This window comes from Suillus paluster, assembly GCF_016628075.1.
Source record: "Suillus paluster strain FC165 chromosome Unknown EDB91scaffold_3, whole genome shotgun sequence".
In the NCBI taxonomy this organism is placed as follows: Eukaryota; Fungi; Basidiomycota; class Agaricomycetes; order Boletales; family Suillaceae; genus Suillus; species Suillus paluster.
Genome location: NW_024537563.1, coordinates 1,231,916 through 1,252,521, shown reverse-complemented (window position 1 = coordinate 1,252,521; position 20,606 = coordinate 1,231,916). Strand labels below are relative to the sequence as shown.

At 47.5% G+C, this 20,606-nt stretch overlaps 1 protein-coding gene across 1 annotated transcript; it reads left to right on the top strand.

Annotated features, from left to right (window-relative positions):
* Positions 1–268: 268 nt before the first annotated feature.
* On the top strand, positions 269–649 carry EDB91DRAFT_1077651 (uncharacterized protein; the record flags this gene model as incomplete). The annotated part of the gene is made up of 2 exons (XM_041314942.1): positions 269–393; positions 418–649. The coding sequence occupies 2 exons, from the start codon at positions 269–271 to the stop codon at positions 647–649; spliced, it is 357 nt and encodes a 118-aa protein (XP_041183328.1).
* Positions 650–20,606: the final 19,957 nt, after the last annotated feature.

Here is a 20,606-nt window from a genome sequence, read left to right as displayed (position 1 = left end):
CATCTCATTATCACACCCCAGTATTGTTCTACACAACTTGCTGAGGTGTGTATGTTCACTTGCATGTATCTACCTATACTGATGTACTTCCCTGCTAGGTACTTATCAATCTAGTATTGTTCTATGTGACTTGCTGAGTGTACTTCCCTGCTAGTTCTACTAGCATGTATAGGTTATGAGCCCTGAGCTCTAAAATGAGCTCAGACCCATATGAACGCAAACAAACTCACAGAGCTCTACTCAGGTTCTTCTAATGGATTGAACCCCCATGAACCTTGACGATCATCTGACTCCTTTATCCTCGGGTATGGGTAAATTCAATCACATTGTTGAACTGACCGGCACTGACATCTATCCCAGCTGGCGAAGGGCTGTCAAATTAGCCTTAGCCGGGTAAGGACTCTGGAACCATTGCAGCAATGGTGCCGACCCCAATGATGTCACTGAATTCACCAGTGTCATGCCCACAGCAGTCACGCCTGCACAGCCTATGAGTGCTGAACTCACCTCTATGAAAGATTGGGTGAAAGAAGACGCCCAAGCAAAAGCAATCATTGGCAGACAGCTTTCCCCCATTGTCCAGAACATGCTTGGCAAAAAGCTAACAGCTCATCAGCAGTGGGATGCACTATCTAAATGCTTTGGCTGACTCAATATCACTTCCCAATTCAAACTTCGTGACCAACTGTTTTCAGAACGACTCAAAGATGCCAATGACACATCACAATACATCAGTGTCTTCAAAAACAGTTGTTGCAGGTTCGCTGAGATGGGAATTGCCTTTACAGATTGTGAGGCCGTCTGGATGCTCTTGCATGGGCTACCAGAGACCCCACAGTGGGTCATGTTTCGTAGTCTCACACTTGGGCTTTACAAAGCACCTGCACCATCTTCCTCCACCACAACATCAACAACTGCTCCTCCTCCTGTCGCATTCAAAGAAGTTGCAGCGGTGTTCTCAGAAGAAGCCAACCGTCAATGTGGGCAGCAGAAACTCGCCTGACTGGGTTCAGAGTATGCCAACACCATCTCAGGCTCAGCTGCCTCATTCGAACAGAAGGTCAACCCCACAAGTGGGGTGAGGATACACAAGCACAACCTCAAGGGGGTGCCTTGTGATAACCCCGCTTGCACCGGCTTGCCTTGGTCCATGACACATGACCAAGAACACTGCATGCAGCCTGGGGGTGGAATGGAGACCAAGGCCCCATGGGGCGCACAGAGAAGTGGGAAAAGGAAGGACGTGGCAGCAACCGCAACCGAGTCCAAACCTCCTACTTTGACACTGACCCCATCCACCTCTGCTCTTCCCACTCCTGAGATGTCTGCTGTTGCCACCGCTCATAATTGCGACTGGTCCTGCGCTGTCATCAAAGAACTCAATCCCAGCTGTGTGCCTTCAAACAACGATATTGCCTGCATTGTCAGTCAAACTCTGTCTACCATTCTGGACTCCAGTACAACCTCTACCCTCATCACAAGCAGAGAGTTCTTCTTGACCTACAATGTCGGCATGAATGTCACTGTGAAAACTGTGAATCACAGGATGCTGCCTACCTCAGTACGCGGGGACTGCATTGCGGATCTCACCGTTGGCAAATGCACACAATGCATTTGGCTGTGTGACTGCCTACATGCCCCTGGCGCCCTGGTCAACTTGATGTCAGTAGGCCGGATGTTGCAAAAGGGGTGGGTATACAACTTCAAGCCTTCTCTGCCCCATTGTGGGTACAACAAGTGTAGCAGCGAGAAATTGATCTACTACAAAGTTGGGTCTTTGCTGCCTGCTGCCTCACTTGAGAACAAGCATGTTCAACCCTAAAGGGGATTGCTACTGGGGAGTACTAGTCTCTGTCTAAATGACCCTAATCAACCCTACTGCAGGTAGGATGAGGATCTGCATTTTTGCAGAACAAGCGGAACAAGCGGAACTCAAGCGGAACAAGTGGAATGAAGCGGAACTCAAATGGATAAAATGCGGAATGTACAGATTTTTCAGAACTTGTGGATCAAGTCAAAGGAAGTATATCACAGGGTTAGATTGACAGTGAGCATAAGTCAAAGCAGTCCTCTAGTAAGGTGAAGGAAAAGTTGGAGAAAAGTTGGAAGGTAAGAGATGAGATTTGATAAAAAACACCCAAGCCCTGAGTACCACTACTTATAGGGAACATTATTTTCAAGGAACACTGAGGTACAGGTAGGAAATTCTCAGGAAGCAGAAGTGAAGGCAGGCAGTGCACATGGGCGCAATACTGTGCAATAGGGGTCCATGCCATAAGGGCATGTGTTAATGTGATTTGGATAACGTTAGAAGCAATGGGAAGAGAGATACAGTGTACCAATGAACCTGGAAGGATGGGGACAGGACATACAAAGGTTGTCCAATGATGCGCAGGAATATTGGATAGTGTGGGTGTGTTCCGAAGGATGTGCGGGAATGCAGAACTGTCATGAATTCCTAATACAAACCATTTTTCATTTCTTGGTTTTCCTTCGGCTACTTCCAGTACCCGAGCCGGTCATGTGACTCCTCGTCATAGGTCACCCGTTGCTTCTCCAATTGGCTCACCTACTCCACGGGCTAGAACAATCTCGCTTCCCAAAGGAGAACCGGTCGGAACTTGGGTTTCTGTTTAGTTGCCATCTTACTCATCTGCTTATATATCATGATGTCATGCTCAGTCATCCGCAGCATTGTACGACTCTTTTCTCATTGGCTGATTTCTTTCAGACTCCTACTTAATGTTATGTATAAGAGTAGGGTAGTTAGCATAAGTGCTCCTTAGACTTAACCTCTTCGTTTCCTACTGTTGTAGTGACCTAGACGTTTAAATGCTCAATCTATCCTGTTGCTCATTATCATCTCTGACCGAGTCCTAGTGGTTGTGCACTCACCTTCAACATTATTGTTGGACGTCGGTCATAACATTAGGTTAAGTCTACTCTACCACTCCAACTCGAACTTTGTCTTGGACGTCACCGTTCTCGACAAACTTTGCAGTGCTGTTCTGCTTGAGAATATTCTCGTGGATCACGTTTTTTGTCAACTCATTATTTCCCCGACGCGTTTCAGTATCTCAGTTTCTTTACGTTAGTTTTTAAGTAGAAGTGGACCAGGCCCTCGTCTTACACGAGCCGCCAGTTCATAAGGATCAGTGACCTTAGGTCCTGTTTCCGTACATCTGCAGTTCGGCCCAAAACCCTGCCAACTGTACGCTACTATACTTGCTTTTTACGTAACAGAACGGCACTCGCGGGTCTCATAACCCTAAAATACATTATGATAGGAACCTAGGGTGCTGAAAGCAGACCCAAAGTTCACCACGTCTCCGCGAACTCCTCTCGAGTTCTTTTTAGGTTGACGAACCGCTATACGCGCTTCGCACCTCTGTCATCATTGCCCCGCCATACAGATCCCGCTTAGTCGCGGCTAGAGAAGTGCTCCTTCACTCTGTTTCCTGTTTGGATACCTCTTGCAGATTCTTCCATGTCTGAGAATCTAGGAGAGCCTGGGATCGTCGTTTCCGAGGATACGGAAGTGACAGACGCTCCCCCAGCTGTACCAAGAGTAGCAACTCCACCAAGGGGAGTAATCCACTCTCCAGCCCTGCAAGGATGGAGAAACCCGTTAGGCCCAGTAGTATCTGCAGGATCATCCACCACCCCAACCACAGGCCCTTCTGCACCCTTCGGCATCTCTGGGCCCGGGTCGAGTATCATCACCCATCAGGACATTTCGCACGCAATCAACGCCATTGTCGTAACAGAAAGAGAGTACACCAGGCAGTTCATAACCCGTCTACAGAAGGAGGTCGACGAACTACAAGCAGGGCTGGTGCATGCAGACGACGAGATCGACTACCTAAAAACGAGGGTGAGAGATCTGGAGAGCTCATTGAGGGACGCAGAAGACAGGGTCACGCTTTTGGAGACCTCGCCTACAACAAAGATCCCAGGCGCTACATCTGGGACTTCAGGCTCTGATCTGAAGATGGCAAAACCCGTGGACTTTACGGGAGAAAAGAATTCCATTGACGTCGACATGTTCCTTACCCAGCTCAAAATCTATTTCACAGGGTACCCTGGAGCAACGGAGCAGCAAAAGTGTACCTGTCTCATTTCCTTCTGTCAAGGAGCCGCAGCCAAGTGGGCAGAGAGTATCACACCTATGGCGCTCAGCGGTCAACCCGGGTCCTATAACAGCATTGTCAAGGACATGAAGGTCATGTGGAGCGTCGTCAACAAGGAGGAGAAGGCAGCAAGAGAGTTGGAATCTCTCCGACAAGGCAATCGTACAGTCGGAGAATATATCTCCCTTTTCCGTCAGAAGCTCGCCTTCTGTCAATTCTCCGACTATGAACTAATGCGCAAACTCTGCCATGGTTTAGACCAACGGGTCAAAAACTACTTGGCTAACATCCACCCCAACAGAAAAGACACCCTGGAGGGATTGATCAGGGAGGCGCTCCTAGTCGGGCAGAACCTCGAGGAGCTTGACGACGAGAGGAAGATGAGCTTCTCTCAGCGACAACCTTGGCGAGGCCCTGCTGTTCCACCCGCACCAGCTGGAGCACCTAAGACCATGTCTCAGGGAGGAAACGCCATGGACGTTGACGCAACCAGAGCAGGAGGCAGACCCCGCGCGCAGGGGCAACCATTCAAATGCTATCGCTGCGGAGAAGAAGGGCATATGGCCTGTAATTGCACAGGAAAGCCACTCAACACCAAGGGCAAAGGACCAGCTGTCCACGCCGGCAAGGTGGAAGAAGTTCCAGCGGTGAAAGCACTCACCCTGGAAGATATTAACCGCATTGTTAATGAGAGGATTTGCCTCTCCAGTATGTACAACCCAGTGAAGAAAGAGGAACAAAAGGGTTTTTAGGGAGATCAAAGTCGACTGTGGACTTAGATCAAAGAAATCGTTTTTCCATTCTCAGTGACTTGGCAATTATGTTTGCAGAAGTATCAGAAGTTTGTTCTGGGAATAAACGAGACCATTTCTACTTGCCAGTTACATTGGAAGGGAAACACAAGAAAGCAGCTGTCAATGCTCTAGTGGATTGTGGAGCAACAAACCTTTTCCTCAGCAAAAAATTCGTAGAAAAAAATCAAGTTGAGATTAAGCAGTTGTTTCGACCAATGTCGATCCGTAACATTGACGAAACGGACAATTCCGCCGGACCAATTACGCATTACACAGACTTGAAGCTCACCATAGGGGATCATGAGGAAGAAGTAGCCTTTCTGGTCACAGACCTAGGATCCGATGATGTCATCATTGGGATAGATTGGCTATGATTCCACAATCCCAGTATCGATTGGAATGCAGGGAAGGTGGCATTAGACCGTTGCCCGGTTAAATGTCAAGAAGCCAAGGTCAAGGTCAAAAAGACTAAGGCGAAGAAGAGAAAAGCCATGAACTCTTTGATCCCTTTGGTGTTGCCTGATTTGATACCGACAGAAGATGACGAAGGTGAGGATATTGAGGAAGCCTCTATCCATCATCGGGTTCAGTCGAACAGCTTCAGCTCTAAAATGCACGGACATGTGGGTACTATACCTGCCAGGCTTGAGGATGAAGAACAATCAGACCTTGCTACTACTGTTGGTCAGAAGGTGCAGATTGAGGAAGTTGAGGATGAGGATTCATCACGGAACGTGTGGATCAGGTACAAGAGCTCTGTAGCATCAGAGTTAGCGCAGCAGGAGGAGAAGAAGAAGGAAAAGAAGCCTGTAGAAGAAATGGTGCCGGACTGGCTCCATGACTATCTTAAGGTCTTCTCCGAAGAAGAGTCTACTCGATTCCCCGAGTCTAAGAAGTGGGATCACAAGGTAGACCTCAAGGATCCTACTGACCTTCCCCCCAATGCGAAAGCATATCCCCTGTCCCCTGCCGAAAATGACGCATGTGAGAAGTGGTTAAAGCAGGAATATGATTTGGGACGACTGAGGGATAGCGAATCCCCAGTAGCAGCTCCTTTCTTCTTTGTTGCTAAGAAGGATGGAAAGCTCAGACCTGTCATGGACTATCGGAGGTTGAATGAGAAAACCATCCGAAATGCATACCCTCTCCCTCGCTCTCAGGACCTTATTGATCGTCTCTCCGGTGCAAAGCTCTTTTCGAAAATGGACATTTGATGGGGCTATAATAATATCAGAATGAGAGAAGGAGACCAGTGGAAGGCCACCTTCAAAACTCCTTTCGGACATCACGAACCAGTCGTAATGTACTTCAGCATGACGAACTCTCCAGCTACCTTCCAAACTATGATGGTCCAAATCTTCCAAGATCTAAAGGAAGGCAAGGTTGTTGTAGTCTACATCAACGACATCTTGGTCTTCACCAACAATGATGTAGAGAAACATCGGAAGGTGGTGTGCAAGGTATTACAAAGGTTGCAGGACAATGATCTCTATCTCAAACCGGAGAAGTGTTCTTTTGAGAAGAAGGAAGTGGAGTTTCTCGGTTTGATCGTCAAGGATGGACATGTCTCTATGGATCTGGTCAAGGTTAAGGGAGTTCAGGAATGGCCCACTCCTACCTGTGTCAAGGACATTCAGCGATTCATGGGATTTGTGAACTTTTATCGTCGATTCATTCTCGGTTTCTCGAACATTGCCAGACCCATGAATGAACTCATCAGAAAGGATGTACCATGGGAATGGACGGACAAGCAAAAGAAGGCTTTCAAAACTCTGAAGGACAGGTTCACTTCCGCACCAGTGCTAGTCATGCCAGATGCGAATAAAAAACAAAAGATAGAGAGCGACGCATCTGACTACGCTACTGGTGGTGTACTTTCTCAGTTGGAAGAAGACGGACTATGGCACCCAGTGGCATTTTTCAGCAAATTGATGCAAGATGCAGAGCGTAATTACGACATTCATGACAAAGAACTTTTAGCCATCATCCGCACATTGGAAGAGTGGAGGCATTATGTGCAGGGCGCACCTCATCCGGTAGAGATCTGGACAGACCATCAAAACCTTGAGTACTTCATGACAAGCCAGAAGTTAACTCGCAGACAGGCAAGATGGTCCTTGTTCCTTGCAGAGTACAACTTCACTCTGCATCACAAACCGGGAAAGGTTAATGACACTGCCGATGCTCTGTCCAGGAGGCCAGACCACAGAGGGGGGGTAGAAAACGACAATTCCAATCGCGTGCTTTTGAAACCTGAGTTTTTTCATATCAAAGCCGCAAAAAGAGGTCAGATTCTGATAGAAGGAGAGCATTCGCTGTTGAAGCGTATCAGAAACTGCACTGATTTGGATCCAGAAGTCCGAAATGCTATCGAAACTCTGAAGAAAGCCCCTGTGCAGTTGAGAAGAGGATTGGAAGAGTGGAACACGGAGGATGGACTCATTTTGTTCTGAGGATTGGTTTACGTTCCCAAGAATAAGGAAATTCGTCGCTCAGTGCTAGAGATCTTCCATGACTCGCCTGCAGCAGGACACATGGGACGTGCCAAGACTCTTGAACTTGTCTCGCGGAACTATTGGTGGCCCCAGATGCAGAAATGGGTCAATGACTACGTAGATGGATGTGATTGATGCAAGCAGATGAAGGTGCTACCGTCAAAACCCTACGGACCTTTGAAGCCGAATGAGGTTCCAGAAGGGCCATGGCAAACCATTAGCTGTGACCTCATCACCGATCTACCCATCTCCCAGGGCAAAGACAGTATCTTGGTAGTCGTTGATCGTTTCACAAAGCAAGCACATCTTGCTCCGACCACCAAGGATGTTGATTCTAAGGGAGTCGCGGACTTATTTCTCAATCACGTATGGAAGTTACATGGGACACCAAAGAAAGTGATCTCGGATGGGGGAACACAGTTTGTGTCCAAGTTCATGCAGGAAGTTTCGAAACGACTAGGAACCAAGTGGTCCATGTCAACAGCATATCATCCACAGACTGACGGACAGACGGAACGAGTCAATCAAGAAGTCAAACAGTACCTCCGACTCTTCACATCCTACCGTCAGAATGATTGGGTTTCTTGGCTTCCAATTGCTGAATTCACGCATAACAACTCAGTAACCATCACTGGACATTCCCCATTCAAATGTGTCTACAGATATAATCCCGAGTTTACGATTTCCCCTAATTCTTCCAACACGATTCCCCATGCTGACCAGAGAGTAGCTGAGATGAAGGAGGCACAAGAAGAGACGAAGGCAATGCTGGAAATAGCGAATGATCAAATGAAGCACTTTTATGATCATAAAGTAAAAGACGCACCAGAATTCAAACCAGGCGACAAGGTATGGTTAGACACGACAAACATCAAACAATGCCATCCGAGCCAAAAATTGTCCGACTGCCGTCTGGGACCATTCGAAATCGAAGAGAAGACTGGCGAGCTAAACTACAAGTTGAAGCTCCCGGTTAAATATCGCGTCCATCCAGTTTTCCATGTGTCGTTACTCACCCCACATCAAACCTCTCAACTCGTCGATCGCCCACCTCTAACGTGTCCACCGCCGGATATTGTTGATCAAGTCCCAGAATATGAAGCAGAGCAAATATTGCAAAGCTGCCTATACAGGCGCAAGTTGCAGTATTTAGTAAAATGGAAAGGATATGCAGTAGAAGAAGCAACATGGCAGTCAGAAGAAGATGTGAAGAACGCGCCGCTCATTGTAGCCGACTTTTATGCAGAAAACCCAAATGCGGTTAAATCGGCGCAAATCTCTGCTTCAATTCTGACGACCCCTGACTTCCTCGAATGGAGACAAAAAAATATACAACCATCTTACATTCGCGAGGACGCTCATCCTAGAAAGGGGGTAATGTCATGAATTCCTAATACGAACCATTTTTCATTTCTCGGTTTTCCTTCAGCTACTTCCAGTACCCGAGCCGGTCACATGACTCCTCGTCATAGGTCACCCGTTGCTTCTCCAATTGGCTCACCTACTCCACGGGCTAGAACAATCTCGCTTCCCAAAGGAGAACTGGTCGGAACTTGGGTTTCTGTTTAGTTGCCATCTTACTCATCTGCTTATATATCATGATGTCATGCTCAGTCATCCGCAGCATTGTATGACTCTTTTCTCATTGGCTGATTTCTTTCAGACTCCTACTTAATGTTATGTATAAGAGTAGGGTAGTTAGCGTAAGTGCTCCTTAGACTTAACCTCTTCGTTTCCTACTGTAGTAGTGACCTAGATGTTTAAACGCTCAATCTATCCTGTTGCTCGTTATCATCTCTGACCGAGTCCTAGTGGTTGTGCACTCACCTTCAACATTATTGTTGGACGTCGGTCATAACAAGAACCCATCAGACGATGCGCAGGAAATGTGGAATATGCAGAACTGATGTGAGACAATGTGGAAAGGACAGGGTTTATGCCTACAGTGAGAGCATTCCCCACACCATTGTCAACTCATCTTCTGTGACGACACACTTGGTGACATCCCCTTAGTGGGGAACCTCATCTTCCTTGACTTGTGGTTCAATCTACCCTCAGAGCCATCACCCCATCTTGAGATCTCAGCATTTGCCAAGGTACCATTGTCCTAGGACTTATGGCATGCACGCCTAGGCCACCTGGGTGGAGAGGCTGTGAAATGTCTTCCTCTTTTTGCCACAGGCGCTAAGGTGGACACAGCTTACCTGCTTCACACGTGTGAACCATGCATCATGGCCAAACACCCATGTAAGCCTTATCCCTCATCTGACACACCTCGAGCACACATCCTCAACCTCATCCACTCTGACCTCTGTGGCCCCTTCCCTGTTGGTACACCACACAGAAAACACCATTTTGTCATTTTTCTCAACGACCACACCAATCTCTTGAGCCTCCAGCTTCTCATGACCAAGGACCAAGCTCTGGAAGCCTGGGAAATTGTGCATAAGCATTGGGAAAATCATTCTGGTCACAGTGTCAAAGTCTTTCATTCAGATAATGGAGGAGAGTTCATTGGTGCTGTGTTCACGCAGGCTCTGATGTCCACAGGCATCAAGCGCCAGTTGTCTGCCCCATATGCTCACCAGCAAAACAGGAAGGCAGAATGTGCTATCCGAACCATTGAGGGATGACTCTTCACCATGTTAGAGACAGAGGACCTTCTGTTGAACCTGTGGGGTGAAGCTGCCCTCACAGTCTGCTACCTGTGGAACCGGAGCAAATCCTCCACTTTGCCACCAGGCATCATGCCCTACGAAGCTGTGAACGGCCACAAACCTAACCTCACTCACCTTCATGTGTGGGGTGCTCATTGTTTTGCTCGTGTTCTCACTGTGTTGCAGGTGAAACTTAGTCCTCACTCTCGCCCTGCTTACTTTATGGGCTAAGCTGATGGAACAAAGGGTTATCACCTTCATGATTCCGATCCATTTCTCTTGGCTCTGACTTTGGGAGCGAAAATGAAGACACCCACCCCATGAATGACCCCATCCACTTACCGTCCTCTCCTTCCTCAATTGCAGTAATCCCTCCCACAGCATCTCCCTCCGAACCATGCTGATCTTCCTGCATGTGCGTCCCTACCATGGCAGGCCAGGCATACGCAGAGGAGCTTGCTGCCTCCAAAGCGCATCTGCTGTCCCTTTGGGACAATGCACTATGTGAGGGGGTGCCAGGTGACTCATGCGAGGGAGTGAATGCAGACACTGTTCCAGGAGTGTCTATCGAGAACATAGAGCCAAATGTTGATGTATCAGAAGTTATGGCCAACCTGGTCATTGAAGAGCAGGCAAATATTACAATCCAGAGTAATCAGAGACACAATCCATCCAATCCCAACTACAACATGTGCATCCAACCAGCCACCTATGAAGAGGCCATGAAACGCTCAGACCATGCTCTATGGCATGCTGCAATGAAGACAGAGTTACAGACAATGAACAGGATGAGTGTATACAGACTGACGGCGCTTCCAGAAGGGCAGAAGGCCATTGGTAACCGCTGGGTACTGGAATTCAAGGAAGATAATAAGGGGGGCTGGTTCAGAAGGCACAGTTGGTAGCTCAAGGGTTTTCTCAGATTCCAGATATCAACTACGGAGCCACCTTCGCCCCCGTCATCAAGACAGCATCCGTCAGATTCATGGCAGCATTAGCTTGTCGCAACAACTGGGAACTGGATACCTTCGATGCAAGGCATGCATTCCTCTGGGGCGTCCTCAAAGAAGAGATATACATGAGGCAGCCCAAGGGTTTCAAGGAGGGCAACTGGGTATAGATGGTCTGGCTGATGCTTCGGACCATCTATGGCCTGAAACAGTCAGCCATGGAGTAGTACAAACAGGTCCATGCCATCATGATCGAACTCGGGTTTACACATTGTGTGGTTGATCACGCCATCTTCATATATGATAAGGGCAATTCCAACAGTCGCATCTACTGCATTGTGGGCTGGCATGTCAACGACGGCATGGGGACCTCTAATTCCAAAGCATTTCTTCTGCATGTCAAGGGCTGCATTGCCCAGCGCTTTGGAATCAAAGATCTTGGACCCATCCAACACTTCCTCGGCATTCAGTTCAAATGCAACCGTGCAACTCATCAACTCCGGATGCATCAAGGGGAATACATTGTTGGCTTTTATCTTTTAGACTCTTCGTTTTCCTTCTTGACCTTATCACCATCAACACCACACTCTTGGCATCTTCTCACTTCTTGACCATACGAACACTCTCTGCATGTCTTTTCCCCAGTGTCACTATCTAATCACATAGTCACCAGTATATAGTCTTGCCCACCTTGTGTTACACCTCAGTATTGTTCTACGTGACTTGCTGAGGTGTGTATGTTCTCTCACTTGTATCTCACTCTTGCTCATGTACCCTAGTGTCTCTCCCCACTAGGTACCTATCAATCTAGTATTGTTCTATGTGACTTGCTGAGTGTCTCTCCCCGCTAGTTCTGCTAGCGTGTATAGGTTATGAGCCCTGAGCTCTAGATGAGCTCAGACCCATACGAGACGCGAATAAACTCACAGAACTCTACTCCGATTTATCTAACAGCTGAACCTTATCATGAACCCTCACGAGTCCTTCACTCCGTTATTCTCCAAGTATGGAGAAATTCAATCACATTGTTGAACTGACAGGTGCCAACATCTACCCCAGCTGGCGAAGGTCAGTTGAACTAGCCTTAGCCGGGGAAGGACTCTGGAACCATTGTAGTAATGGTACCGACCCCAATGATATCGCTGAAATGGCCAGTGTCATGCCCACAGTAGCCACGGCTGGACAGCCTACGAGCGCTGAACTCACCTCCATGAAAGATTGGGTAAAAGAGGATGCCCAAGCAAAAGCAATCATTGGCAGACGCCTCTCCCCCATCGTCCAAAACATGCTCAGCGAAAAGCTAATGGCTCGTCAGCAGTGGGACACATTATCAAAACGCTTCGGCAGACTCAATGTCACCTCCCAATTCAAACTTCGCAACCAACTATTTTCAGAACAACTCAAAGATGCCAATGACACATCACAGTATATCAGTGTCTTCGAGAATGGTCAATGCAGGTTCGCAGAGATGGGAATCGCCTTCAGTGACTCAGAGGCAGTCTGGATGCTCTTACATGAGCTGCCAGAAACCCCACAGTGAGTCATATTTCACAGTCTCACACTCGGGCTCTACAAGCCTCCCACTTCCAGCACGATGTCCACAACCACCACACTTCCTCCTGTCACATTTGAGGATGTCACTGCTGCATTTTTGGAAGAGGCAAACCGCCAACGAGGCCAACAGAAACTGGCACGACCAGGTTCAGAGTATGCTAATACGGTCTTGGCCCCCTCATCCGAGTGGAAGGTGAACCCCACGAATGGGATCCAGATCCACAAGCAAAACCCCAAGGGGGTGGCTTGCGACAATCCGGCTTACAACAGGCTCCCTCAATCTCTGATGCATGATCGGGAGCATTGTATGCAGCCTGGTGGGGGAATGGAGGGTAAGGCACCATAGGGCCAACAATGGGGTGAGTGAGGCAGTAAGAGAAAGGACGTAGCTGCAACTGCAATGGAAACCAAGTCCACTACCATTGCTAGCACACCTACCTCTTCCTCCACATCTGAGACGACAGCTCTTGTGCTGGCACCCACCCACACTCGCAACTGGTCTTGCACTCTCATTGAGGAGCTAGACCCTAGCTGCGTGCCAACAAATGAGGACATGGCTTGCATAGCAAGCCAGACGCTATCCACTATCCTTGATTCTGGCACAACCTCAACTCTTATCACATGCAGGGAGTTCTTCTGGACTTTCAATGCTGGTGCAAATGTCACTGTTAAAACTGCAAATCATGGCACCTTGCCAATGTCAGGACATGGTGATTGTGTTGCAGATCTCATTGTTGGGAACCACATACAGTGCATTCGGTGAAGTGACTGCTTGCACGCACTGGGCACATTGATCAATCTCATGTCCGTTGGTCAGATGCTAAACAAGGGATGGGAGTGCAACTTCAAGCCCTCTCCACCTCGCTGCCAACTTGTATTTCGTAACAATGCACTTGGAGATGTGCCCCTGCGGGGGAACCTTGTATCCCTTGATCTAAGGCTCATCCCGCCCTCTGAGCCATCACCCCATCTCGAGATATCAGCTTTCGCCAAGGTACCTTTGTCCTGGGATCTCTGGCATGCACGCTTAGGTCATCCAGGTGGAGACGCTGTGAAACACCTTCCCCATTTTGCCACAGGCACCAAAGTTGACACAGCCCACCCGCTTCATACATGTGAACCTTGCATCATGGGCAAACACCCACACAAACCCTACCCCACGTCCACCGCACCCCACACAGCTAACCTCCTTGACCTTATCCACTCTGACCTTTGTGGTCCCTTCCCAGTCGGTACACCACACGGCAAGCATCACTTCATCATATTCCTAGACGACCATAGCAACTTCCTCAACCTCCAACTGCTCGCAACCAAGGACCAAGCACTGGAAGCATGGGTAATCATGCGCAAACGCTGGGAGAATCATTTGGGTCACAGCGTCAAAGTGTTTCACTCTGACAATGGAGGGGAGTTCATTAGTGCGGCATTCATGCAGGCTCTCAAGTCAGCAGGGATTGAATGTCAGCTTTCTGCTCCATACACTCACCAGCAGAATGGTAAGGCAGAGCAGGCAATTCACACCATTGAGGGTTGGCTCTTTGTGTTGCTAGAAACCGCTAATCTTCCCCCAACTCTCTGGGGTGAGGCAGCCCTCACTGTCTGTTATCTCTGGAACAGGACAGAGTCTTCCACTTTACCATCGGGTGTCACGCCTTACGAGGTTGTCAATGGACACAAGCCCAATCTTAGTCACCTTCGCGTCTGGGGCGCTCATTGCTTTGCACATGTCCCAGCTGAATTGCAAGTGAAGCTCGGCCCTCACTCTCACAACGCATACTTCATGGGTTACCCTGAAGGCACCAAGGGCTATCATCTTTGTGACAGGGACACAGGAACCTTCTTCACTGCACAGGATGTCCACTTCGATGAAAATTTTCCATCAGTCTCTCACTCTTCCAGTTTGGACTCAGATAGCGATGTGAATGAACCTCTGCAATCATCCTCTTCCATTCCTACAACTACCATCCATGCAACTGCGTCTCCTCCCACAGCACCCTCTCCTCAACCTCCTCCCGAGCAGTGATGCTCGTCCTGTGTATGGGTACCCACCAAGGCAGGACAACTGTATGCAGAGGAGCTGGCCACCTCCAAAGCACATTTGTTGTCTCTTCGCAGAGCGCATGCTGATCATGCACTAGTTGAGGGGGTGTCAGGTGCCTCACGTGAGGGGGTGCCTGATGCTATCGCAGATGAGTCCATCGAGGATGTTGAACCTAACCCAGATGTCACCGAAGTCATGGTGAATGTCATAATTGAAGAGCAAGCTCACATCACCATCTGCAGCAACCACAGGAGGAACCCACACAACCCTGACTATGACATGAGCGTCCCACCAGCCACTTATGAAGAGGCAATGAAACGCCCAGATCACACCTGCTGGCTTGCAGCAATGAAGGCCAAACTGCAAACCATGAAGGAGATGAACGTCTACAAACTGACGAAGCTTCCAGCAGGGCACAAAGCCATCGGGAACCACTGGGTATTGGAGTTCAAGGAGGATAATAAGGGGGGACCAGTTGAGAAGGCACGTCTAGTAGTGCAGGGATTTTCACAGGTTCCAGGTGTCGATTACGGTGCAACATTTGCTCCAGTCATCAAGACAGCTTCCATCAGATTCATTGCAGCCCTAGCCTGTCACAACAACTGGGAACTGGACACGTTTGATGCTCAACATGCATTTCTATGGGGCGTACTGAAAGAGGAGATATATATGAGGCAACCCAAGGGGTTTGAGGAGGGCGACTGGGCACTTCTTGTTTGGAAGATGCTCAGGACCATCTACAACCTGAAGCAATCGGCCATGGAGTGGTATGAGCAGGTTCATGCAGTCATGCTAGAGCTTGGGTTCATGTGTTGCGCCGTTGATCATGCAGTCTTCATATATGACAAGGGCAGCTCTAGTGAACGGGTCTACTGCATCGTTGGGTGGCATGTTGATGATGGGATGGGGACTTCTAACTCTAAATCCTTCCTCCTTCACATCAAGGGTCACATCGCTCAACGATTCGGGATCAAAGATCTTGGACCCATCCAGCGCTTCCTCAGCATCCAGTTCAAACACAATCGCATCACCCGTCAGCTCTGGATGCACCAAGGGGAATATATTACCTATTTGCTTGACGAATATGACTTACTTGATTGTAACCCTGTACACTTGCCTCTAGATGCACATCATCCTTTCAGCTGCAACTCAGACACCCACAATGACATCCCCAATCTCCCCACTCACTATCGGAAGATTGTAGGGGAACTCCTGTATCTCACCATCTGCACTAGGGCAGACATAGTGTTCGCCGTCAATGCTCTAGCTCAACACAATTCACAGCCAACTCCATGCTATTATGCCGCCGCTAAACACCTCCTATGGTATCTCAGTGGAACAATCAATCTTCGTGCGCACTTCAGAGGTGACAGAGCAGATGAGGGATTGCACGCATTCTGCGATGCAGACTGGGCAAGCTGTGCAGAGGATAGACTCTCCATTTCAGGGTACACCTGGTTCTTCACAGAAGGACTAATCATGCACGTGTTGAAGAAACAGACCACCCATGCTCTCTCCTCCACAGAGGCAGAGTATATGGCCATCACCCATGTCATGTAGGAGGGCCTCTGGCTCAAGTTGTTTATCACAGAGCTTCACATCCCTTTAACCCTCCCCATTGTCATCTACATGGACAACACTGGGGCCATATCCCTCTCCGAAGAAGCCAAAAATCACATCTGCTCAAAGCACATTGACATCCGCTACCACTTCATCCACTAATGGATCAAAAAGGGTGTCTTCCTTCCATACTGGCTCCCATCTCACAAGAACACTGCCGACATCTTGACGAAGGCACTCACATGTCCCATCTTCATGAAACATGTAACAAATCTCCAATTGGTGTTTCGGTGAGGGGGTGTGTTGGCTTTTACCTTTTAGACTCTTTGTTTTCCTTCTTGACCTTATCACCATCAACACCACATGTAGCATTGCTCTTGGCATCTTCTTGCTTCTTGACCATACGAACACTCTCCACACGTCTTTTCCCCGGTGTCACTATCTAATCACATAGTCACCAGTATATAGTCTTGCCCGCCTTGTGTTACACCTCAGTATTGTTCTACACGACTTGCTGAATGTGTATGTTCTCTCACTTGTATCTCACTCTTGCTCATGTACCCTAGTGTCTCTCCCCACTAGGTACCTATCAATCTAGTATTGTTCTATGTGACTTGCTGAGTGTCTCTCCCCACTAGTTCTGCTAGCGTGTATATACATCACTTATCTACTTGACGAATACAACCTGCTCAACTGTAACCCTGTCCATCTTCCATTAGATGCCAACCACCCTTTTGGCTGTGACTCAGACGCCTATGATGACATCCCCAATCTCCCCACATGCTATCGCAAAATTGTGGGTGAACTCTTATACCTAACTGTCTGCACTAGAGCAGACATCGCTTTTGCTGTCAACACCTTGGCCCAACACAACTCGCAGCCTACCCCACACTACTATGCCGCTGCCAAACGTCTTCTATGGTACCTCAGTGGCATGCTGAATCTCCATGCACACTTTGGGGGTGATAGGGCAGATGAAGGATTGCACACATATTGCGATGCGGACTGGGTGAGTTGTGCAGAAGACAGGCTCTCTATCTCGGGGTATGCCTGGTTCTTTGCCAGAGGACTGATTGTGCATGTCTCTAAAAAGTAGACCACTCATGCTCTCTCTTCTACGGAGGTAGAGTACATGGCCGTCACCCATGTCATGCAGGAAGGCCTTTGGCTAAAGTCATTCATTACAGAGCTTCACATCCCAATGACATTCCCTATCATCATTTACATGGACAATACAGGCGCCATATCTCTCTCTAAGGAAGCCAAGAACCACATCCGCTCGAAGCACATCAATATTCACTACCACTTCATTCATGAGTGGATCAAGAAGGGCATCTTTCTTCTGTGCTGGCTGCCGCCCCACAAGAACATTGCCGACATCCTCACAAAGGCACTCACACATCCTCTCTTTGTGAAGCACATAGAAAACCTCCAACTGGTGTCTCAGTGAGGGGGTTTGTTGGGATTTACCTTTAGATCATCTATTTCCTTCTTGACATTATCACCATCAACACCACATGTGTTGTGTCTTCTCGCACATCTTCTTGCTTCTTGACCATACAAACACTCTCCGCACATCCTTTCCCGGTATCATTACCTAATCTCATAGTCACTGGTATATAGTCTTGTCTGTCTTGTTATCACACCTCAGTGTTGTTCTACGCGACTTGCTGAGCGTACTTCCCCGCTAGTTCTACTAGCGTGTATAGGGTGGTCTTGGCATTTATATTATGAATTGATTCCTGGTAATCCCTCATCCATCATATTTGACCAAATGTCCTTTGACCAAGGTGGTCTTGGCATGTATATTATGGAAGCTAGTCTATGAACACTCTCAGCCCATCTGTATATATCAGTACCACTGCCCACTTGGCCCACTTGTTTCCATCATACATATATATATAGCTCTTGTATATTGCCTATCAAATGAAATAGCAAAGTCCACACTTTGGACTATCGGCCCACCTGTTGGTATCAGGTACATACTTTATACACTACCTACCAAAGTCAATAGAAAAGTCTACACTTATCTACTACACCACATACTATGGGCCCCCTGTTTGTATCAGATACATACTTGAGACCAGCCCACCTGTATGTAACACAAAGATACATTGATGGGCCCACATGGGGTGGCCTGTGTAGAACAGGGATATTTCAACCTCAGCTGTATGTATTATACAAGGGTAAAGTGACTGCAGTATGTGGTTCCTGTGCATTTCAGTACATGGATTGATAATTTCCATCATTTATATTATACTGATTAAGGACATTATGAACACTACCAGTGTACATATACCATGGTCCAATTTTTACAGTACAGTGATGGTTGCATGGATGGACCTTCATAACGCTCTGCCTCCTCTGCGACCTTAGCGAGTAGCAGGTACTCATCCCTGGATATTAAGTGTGCCTTAAAGAATGGTTGGATATGCTGCCGTGACAACCTAGGATGAAACACTCACAGGCATCTGTAACAATTGAACAGGACGGGGACAGACAGCAGATGTTGCGCATCCCGCTGCCTTTTCTATGCTGGTTATGGAGTTACACTGTAGATAGTAGTTCCAATGAAAATCACTGGAAAATGCACTGGTGCTGAATGTTTCAGAGTAACTTCCACTGAAACTGCATGCAGTTAATTTCATTGGAGTGCTGATTCTGAATTTCAGCTTATCACCCTTGATTCAGCACCATCCTTTCAGTAGAAAATTTACTGAATCAGATTCAGCTCTGTATGGGTCAGGGCTTGTGTTGTAACCAGTACCCCATGCCTTCCTATAATGGTAATTTATTTGGCGTTCAGTTGCAAAGCACCATTACAGCCATTTGCAGAACGCTAGGCCAAAAAAAATTCACTACATACACAGGGGTATTTCAACTTCTATTCTCCGATCAGATATCGATACATCTTCCAAAGATATCACAATGACTGCTTACTAATCCCAGTGTAACGATGAATTGTTGGGTCTTTGACATTTAGCAAGCTCATTTGTAGAGCAACTTGTTTTCGTTCCTTGGACATGTATCGTCCCATCCAAGTTGTAGATTGAGATTGTCTGTCGGAAGTTAAAATTTTGTTGTCCCGACTTATTGCTGAATAAATGTAGTGAATATTTTTTGGCCTAGCATTCTGCAAATGGCTGTAACACTTCTTCGTAGTATGGTATGTACGTGGCTTACAAGACTAATCACTTCCCAGTTGATCTGAAATAAAGTAGTTTATCATTAATGCAATTACAATTATATCAAGCTACTGTACTTGGAATTTATGTGGTAGTAAATAGAACAGTAGCTAGTGTTGTAGTGATAATTGAATGGACTGACTCAGTCACTTGGGTGGAATTTTTCGCATTTTTGTCATGTGACATTGTTTTGGTATATATTGCTATTATTGTGAAGTTATACGTATAGTCTTGTGGCTGAGTGGTAATGATGCTGCACTTATAATTGAGTGACGTCTGCGGTCCTGGGTTCAATTCCTGCCCATTGCAAATTATAATAAACGAAATTGATCATGTCATGTGACATATGCCATAGCAAGGCGACATTTCTTTTGGCATAACTTCAGCATATTTTCAGAGTATGCTTTCAGAGTACGAATTCAGAGTAAAAAACGGCAATATCAGCACCTCTATTTCAGCTCTTAATGCTCTTAGTTTCACCGAATTATCTTCTGATTTCATCTAGTGAATTTCATTGAAACTACTACCCACAGTGGTTATGGGTAACGAGGGCACTGGTTTGCGCCACAAAGCCTTTGAATTCACCGCAGCCACAAGGCACGATGGAGGACCGATGGGACACATCCTTGTGAAGAGTCGATCCCAAGAATCTTACAGCATCATACCCTGGGTATAGGGCAAGTCCTGATCATGGCAGTGAAAATGGCTGGGTTCAGGGTTCGCCATGCAATTTAAAAGGGCGCCTCGTGTCTGATATATGTGCACAGCTCGCCACTCGGTGTTTTCATCGTGGTAACTGGGCCTCGACTTCCAGGCATGTGAACAAACATTGATTGAGAATTCGGGCGGTTTCAGCACTTCACGGAAGACAGTTTCAGGAATCGGTACTCAGTGCTTGACGCTACTCAAACCTGCTTACACCATGTTATACCATCTCCTTGCGCCCCTTTCACGAGATGGATCCACACTGGATGAGCAATCCTGTATATCATTTTACGATCGGCGACGAAACTGGTGCAATCTAGAATACTGCTACTGCAGATCGAAGCAATCTTCCGAATTCAAGGGAGGAGGTACTTACAGCTTTGAAATCCAAATGCCGTCAATGAGCGCTCAAGTTGAGCAAGCGGCGACCTGATGGCATTGTACATATAGCATCAAAATGGCCGAACCGAACACTTCCAGTGACGCAGTCTGTAGGTAACCCTCGTTATGCTTAACAAGAAACGTACATAGCTCG